This window comes from Trichoplusia ni, chromosome 14 (assembly GCF_003590095.1).
Source record: "Trichoplusia ni isolate ovarian cell line Hi5 chromosome 14, tn1, whole genome shotgun sequence".
Classification (NCBI taxonomy): Eukaryota; Metazoa; Arthropoda; class Insecta; order Lepidoptera; family Noctuidae; genus Trichoplusia; species Trichoplusia ni.
The window spans coordinates 450,446-458,299 of NC_039491.1; the positions used below are offsets into that span (position 1 = coordinate 450,446).

Sequence of the window (7,854 nt, forward strand, 5' to 3'; positions counted from 1 at the left end):
TTGTATCTTACAGGATTATTTTTGGAGTGCCCCAGCGCTACCCCCGGGGTAGTGAAAAATGTGCTGTCCAAGATAAGAGGAACCATCCAATCGCTATCGATTTATGATTTAGAAATATCAACGACGGAACTCAAGTCTGACATTTTTCCACCGAAAATCAAAATAACCAATCTACAGATATCACAGTCGGAAATAAACAAAATAAGCTCTAACGCTTTTACATCTCTACGTGACTCGTTAGGGTCTTTGAGCATAATTTCCAGTAAATTAAGCAAAATTCCGCATGAATCATTCTTGGAACTTTACAACATTGAGGCACTTGATTTACAGCTCAACGACATCAAAGATGTTCAAGCAAACACTTTCAGAAACCTTAAGTTGAAGAAAATCAATCTGAAGGGAAATAAAATAGCCGATATATCGGAAAATGCATTTAACAACTTAGAAGAATCTTTGATTGAACTCGACATAAGTGAAAATTTTCTTACTGTTTTTCCTTTGAAGTCTTTGGGAAAATTGAACAAACTCAATAACCTGCGGCTTGCGTGGAATAAAATAAACTCAATACCTGACGATATAAACGCCACAGTACCGAATTTGCTGTCGTTGGATCTGAACTCAAACGACTTTACTAAAATTGAAAGGAATTGGTTTCGCTGTATGCCAAAAATAAAAACATTAATATTTTTTAGTAATCGGATTCAGCACATCGACGAGGAAGCGTTCTACTCATTAGAGAAATTAGAAACCGTGGACTTAAGTCGCAACAAAATAACGTCACTCGCCAAAAATGTATTTAAAAGGAATCGAAACATTCGCACAATAGATCTGAGTCACAACCACCTTCATCACATAAATGGTGTTTTTTCAAATTTGCAGAACCTCTCCGAAATATTTCTATCCGAAAACAATATTTTGGAGATATCTGATGACGCATTTGAGAATGCCTTTGGACTGACAGTTCTTAATTTAGAACACAATGCGGTACAAAAGTTACATCCAAATTGCTTTTCGTCTCTACAAAATTTGACACAGCTACATATGGGAACAAACTTTTTAAATAAACTTCCTCGTAGTGTATTTCAAATGAATCGTAAACTAGTAACTTTAAGCTTAGATAATAATGAAATTACAGAATTAGATGAATTGATATTTGAGAAACTCGATGAGTTGAAAGAAATACGTTTGCAAAATAATAAGTTAAGTCAGATTAAAAGGAATGTATTCAGTCCCTTGCCAGGACTTCTAGAACTGCATTTGCAAAACAATCTTGTACAAACCATAGACTCTCATGCATTTATTACTCTTAAAAGTCTTCAACATATTAATTTGCAGGGTAATCGTTTAACTACTATTGGCGATGTGTTTCCTAATAGGAATTCGTCTTTGGTTTCTATACAACTTGGTGCAAATTATTTATCAATGTTGAAAAATAGCTCTCTTAGAGGGCAGTTGAATGTGCAAATCATGTGGCTTAGCCAAAACAATATAAAGATGTTGACATCTAATCTGTTCAATGATTTGCTTAATATTCAAAGGCTGTATCTAAAAAATAATAGTATTGTACATATAGAGAACAGAACTTTTATGCACTTAAGGAAAATTAAGTTCTTAGATTTAAGTAACAATAAACTTGTAAAGTTAAGTAACGAGACATTTTATAAACTTGTAACGTTGGAAGAGCTGTATCTACAGAATAATCTAATTAATCAAGTTACTGAAAATACCTTTCAGTTTTTAACTAAGTTAAAAATTTTAGATTTGTCAAAGAATGACATCGTTTTGTTTAACTTTGATATATCCTCATTGCCTATCAAGCAGCTACGACTTAATAGAAATTCTATAGCGAATATAAAAGTAGAGTCTTTGAAAAACTTACCAAATCTGAGTGATCTAGAGATAAACAGTAATGACTTGACTTGGGAAGACATAATCCAGATACAAATACCCGGACTGAAATCCCTCATAATATCGGAAAACAACTTCACCTTGTTGGAAAATAAAACATTCGCCCATTTACCTTCCTTGCAAACTTTGTCCTTAGAACTATCGAATATATCACAACTGCCGCCGACAACTTTCATAAAAAATCAGAATTTGTTAAGAATCAATTTGGCATTCAACAATTTACGAGATTTACACAAAGACGTGTTTGCCTACACGACAATACTGCTTGAGCTCAATTTAAAAGGAAACAATTTTACAGAGTTTCCTCATCATGCTTTGTTTAATGTTACGTCTTTAGAAATTTTAGATTTATGTTCTAATCAGCTGCACAGTATTGACTTTTTTAAGTTCATTGGTTTACAAAATTTAAGGACATTAAGCTTATGTAACAACAAAATATCCATGCTAAACGGTTTCAATTCACCATCACTTAAAAATTTGGCAACTTTGAATTTAAGTAACAATATGTTAACAGCTCTTCCACCGAACTTTTTTCAACATTCTGTTGGCCTCAAGGAGATTGACCTCTCCCATAACCTCTTTACATACATACCTAGCAACGGCTTGTCTGAAGCTGTCCTAGCAGCACTAACAACTCTGAACATGTCTGCAAATCCTCTAGTGCAATTACTACAAACATATCCATCAAAATTGTTTCCACTTTTGGAGGAGTTAGTTGTGACAAATACAAACTTAACCATCATTACTAGTAAGGACTTTGAAAATTTCCCTTCACTAAAGAGGTTGACGTTATCCCAAAACTCGATTATTCGTCTATCACCAGGAGCTTTCTCTAAGCTACATAATTTGGAAAAACTCGATCTGAGTCAGAATAAGCTGGAAAACATCCCGAGGGAACGGCTCCAGGGATTGTATTCTGCACGTACATTAAACATCTCTCAGAACATTATCAGAGAACTGGAAGATTTCACATCAGACTTGCAAAGTCTTCAGAAGTTAGACATTTCATTAAACCACATCACTAGAATCAACAGAGACGTGTTCCGAGGACTCCAGAGCCTGACAGAACTCTATCTGAGCGGTAACTGGTTATCAGCCATATCTGCAGACGCCTTTAGAAACTTAAATAAGTTATCGTTTCTAGATTTGAGCCGAAACTACTTTGAAATAATACAAATGAAAATGCTCAATGTTTTAGAAACGCAAATCAAAACTATACATTTCAATGGTAAGAAACGGTTTAATTTCACTTTGTGATATCGTAGCGTCGGTTTAAATTCCAATAATCTTACAAAATATTATTTTCAGAAAACCCATTGACGTGCAATTGCGAAACTCAAGAAGTTTGGCGATGGATGAAAGAACATTACAAAATAATCATCAAAGGGAGTCGTAACTTGCGCTGCGAACACCCGGAAGACCTCCACGGTTATAGCTTTATCGAATTACCATCACAGAAACTTTGCGATATACCGACAGTTATCCGTATCGCAATACAAGATATTCAAACACATTCGATCATCGTCTCTTGGCAGAGTCGCAATTTAACTGGTTTGAATGCATATCAAGTAGCTTATTTTAGTGAAGACCACCCAATCACGGTGAGTGAGGTTTATGTAAATTTAATAATGAATTACATACATTAGGACGAGGTAACGATAGTTTCATGTAAAACACTCACACCTGTGCGTTACTAAAAGGATATATTTTGAGTAACGTGTGGAATAAAATTTGCACGGCCACGGTTACAGCAAACATTTGAATATAAAGGCTGTGTATCACTTCAATGGACTATAAAAAATATTTATGTATTTCGCCTCTACATGTTCGACTATGCTGTGAAGCCATTTAAATCTCTCCCGTGCAAATAAATATACTTTTAAAGTTTTAAGTAGATGAAATTTGAGTAGATTTGGATTTATAAGCTCCATTCTTTTGTTACAGATAAGGGGGAAATTAGTTAATGCGACGGCCAGATCAACAAGACTGAACCATTTGACACCGGGATCTCGTTACACAGTTTGTGTAATTGCAGTTGGTAACTTCGGAGCGATGACATCTACAGGGTTTTCAGTGCCCGATGCCCGGATAGCTCTTTCACCTGATAATACGGCCATGAATCTGTACGGAGATGAACAAATTTTCAACCACCTCCGACCTCTCATGAACGATTCTTTGAATAGCAAATGTACCAGCGTCGGTACGATAGAAATCTTTGGCGCTGCGATGGAGAGTCCATTCTCAAATACGTACATGGACATTGCTGATATTCTAACAAGGAGACTAAGTTTGGTTGTGGGCTGTTGTATCGGGTTTATAGTGTTCGTCGTGATAGTTTCCGGGTTAGGTTACATTAAGACTAAGAAGCGACAGGTCATCGTCAAAGCTGAAGTGCAGCAAGCCCCCCAGTATATATCGTATGATAACTTTAATACTACTGGCGTAGAAGTCCAGACTACTGACATGGACATTAATACTATTACGGATAAAACAAAAGTCCGTGACTGAGTGTCCTCACATTGTGTTCAAGTCTGAAATTGATAAGGTAGTCGATTTTTCCCACATTGATACCCTCGTGAGACGCTACACTGGGAATGTTCCATACCTTTGCCTGAGACTCTACCAACTTTGGTAGACCGGAATGAATTATTACAACTACGAGCTATCAATAACGAAAATGTGTGATAATCGAAAAAGTTTTACATCATCAGGGTACTTATTTCTTACAATATATTATTTTGTACGTCACGTCAGACAAAGTTATAGCGATTTTTTCTCATTATAAATTACGTTCGGTCATAAACTTTTGTTATTTTCACGTGTTTTGACAGCCGTTGGCCCGTGTATGTAATCTAACGTAACCATTCTCGTTTTTTGTATTCCATATACTCGTACAAGCGTAAGGCCTAGGTAGGGATTATTTGTAAATGACATTTGTAACGTTATGAGATCGTGAACAATTGTAAATATGTGTATGTGGGAAATATAATTTTAATGTGTCAAGTTTTGCTCGCCTCATTGTCATCGGTTGTAATTAGTAAGATCAAGTTGTCTGCTTTTATGGTATGAGTGTTTACTAAAACGTATTAATTTGAAAAAAAAAACAAAATGAAATTATATACAACGTTTATCTAATTCAGAAGAATACTAACATTTTCATAAAATGTAAAGTATTGTAAAGGTCATTTGAATTTAGCCAGATGTTATCTAAATACCAACGATTGAAGCGATAAAACAAACTTATCAGTTCCAAACAAAAACGTTTAACGTTCTTTTCATTTGGAAAAATAATAATTTATATTGTGATTACTATAATAGACCTAGATTATAAGTGTTAGAATAAATTTTAAATAATAATGTGTATAAATAAATTCTATGAGTTAAAGTTAGATATAAAGATAAACAGTTATAGAGAAAATTAAAAGGTCTTTTACGATGTATTTGTACCCAGACATCTTTAAGTATTCGTAATTATTAGGTAATGTACCAATAGATTTAATGGACTTATAAAAGAATCTGACTCTACTTAGTGTACAAAGTAACTACAAACTTCTGTTATATCTGTTTTGAATTCATCGCAACACATTTGAAACTAGCATAAAGACTGTAGAATTGGTAATAAAACTTTGAAAACATTATTATAAAGTTCGAGTTTGATTTCATACAATTCCCTACTGTTTTTGATGTCTTCAAAGCAACCGTTTCAAGTGTTTCTAAAGTTTCTGCTGAAAGGACTAGGTGAGTATTTTATTTTAAACTTTACTGTTTAAAACCGTTTGCGTTTATTTTTCATATTTCTAGGATTAAATGAAAGGAAACGGAAAATTATTGAATTGGAATTCTTCTAATATTCAACTATACTCGTAGCATCTTGTCAGAAACATCACACGCGATCCATTACTCAAGTAACAGAAGTCGGGCAAAAGTGTGGGCTTATGCCAGAAGAAGGATCTTACACAGCACAGTAAAAAAAAAACAACCCAAACACACATATATTAGAGTGAAGTCAATCAAAAATAGTAATATCGTATAAAATCCCTTCACACGACACCAATCAAACTACACAAGGAGGCCCAATAAATATTCAATTCACAGTCAACATTTGAGGCCTACTCTATCACCACACTATTGACATGTAAAGGACACATCGACTCCTTTTATAGTGCATACATAGTACGAAATAAATCTCACGAAGGAGTTAAGTACCCGTGCACCTCGGCCGGCCCCTATTATCCAGATTACATGAATAATTCACTACCAGAAGAAAAAGGACGGCAGATTCTTTGTGAAACTTGCTCCCCACATTTAAATGATACAAAATACTTTTGTGAACATATAACCAAATTGTGAGATATTTTATTCATTTCGTTACTATTTTATTGCACGTTTGATGTATTACATGTTACAGTATTATTCAGTAAACGTTTTATGGGAAATCTTTTTTATTATCAGTTTTGTTCGGGAGAGGAAAAGTTGTATATTACGGACCATAATAACTCTGACAGAAATAGGCACTTGTGGAGGAGGTTATTTTTGGATCTAAAACAAAAGCGGATTATACTCTATACATTAATACTATTTCGAAACACCGAATTAGACTGCCGATCGATTTAAGCTTTCCCGAGAGCTAATTTGAAACTAGGCGATCTAGATTAGTAGATTTGGAAATTTAAGTGTAAACATCAATTAATATTAACAATAAGCCAGTTTAACCTAAGGTTTTGGTAAAACTTAGGTAATTAAATAAATAAAACTAATCAGTTTCCAGTATTATTGTTATAAATACAAATACCTTTCTATTCGATACATGAACAAATTCAAAAGGTCAAATCAATACAAAAGCAATTCCACAAAACGAAAAACAAATGAAGCTATTTACAACTAACATTGACATAAAAAATGGAATAAAGAACACTAAAATACATCCAGCTAATGCCTTTATAATGGCTCGGTACTTCTGCGAATTCTTTTTCAGCGTATTCACATCCGTTATACATTAGGTATAGGTAAAAGCGAGCGCTCAGTGTGTAACCATTCATCTAGAATACACAGAACAAAGCGCTCAAAAATGGTTGTTCATTGGCAATCAATAGAAGTGTTGTTTCAATAAAACAAGGATGCGAAACTATTTGAAATAAAATGACATTGGAATTTCAATTACTTTGAAGATCAAAATTTAGGTAACAGGTATCTAGTAAACAATGTTTAGTCAGAAACAAGGTTGAACGGAACTATTTAAGATTTATTGGAAATCAAAAAAGAAGCTTAAATACCGGAATTACTAAATATATAAAATTTTGGGTTATTTAATGATAAGTATAAAATATATTGGTACATTTTACATTCGCATATCAAAATTCGGCTTTATATTATTATATTGCATAATTTTTTTGCGTCAATACTGCTAGCAAAATAATGATCTAACCTTTGCAATATGTATCGATAACATCATTTTAGATATCAAAAGTTATGAGAATCCTTATACCAAACAATATTATGCCCAAAAATTTTATGACAAGAGGAGTTAATAAATGCAATATTAAAAAAAATAAAAAAAAATAAGGTAAGGAAAAGGTTTCAAAAACCAGGTGCGCCAAGGCACTCAGACTCAGTACAAACATTTGTAGATCATACTTCGTGATTGCTTTATTCTTATTTTTGATGCTTAATGTTTTCCCTTCGTAGATGAACACAGAATAAGTACTTTGAATAACAATTATTTCATTTCTATATTGTTATATCCGTGTAACAAAATAGAGAAAATAAAATCAAATCCATGAAAAATGCTTTTGACATTTGACGTGACAGATGAAATGGTGAAACAGATTTTTAAACGCTTATAATAAACGTTTAAAACTCTATATGATAATTTACCCTACTGTCATGATTAATTGACAGTGATGAAAATTACTTTGTATAGTTCTAAACCCAAAGGCTAAAAAGGGT

The 7,854-nt window shown here is 33.4% G+C and overlaps 1 protein-coding gene across 1 annotated transcript in view; it reads left to right on the forward strand.

Moving 5' to 3' along the window:
* LOC113500588 (protein artichoke-like) overlaps positions 1 to 5,553 on the forward strand; it is a 21,752-nt gene extending 16,199 nt beyond the window's left edge. The window contains exons 3-5 of the mRNA XM_026881443.1: positions 14 to 3,136; positions 3,217 to 3,509; positions 3,853 to 5,553. Of these exons, the coding sequence (XP_026737244.1) occupies positions 14 to 3,136; positions 3,217 to 3,509; positions 3,853 to 4,416 (3,980 nt within the window). The 3' untranslated portion in view covers positions 4,417 to 5,553. The remainder of the gene's footprint in view (positions 1 to 13; positions 3,137 to 3,216; positions 3,510 to 3,852) is intronic.
* The last annotated feature ends 2,301 nt before the right edge of the window (positions 5,554 to 7,854 follow it).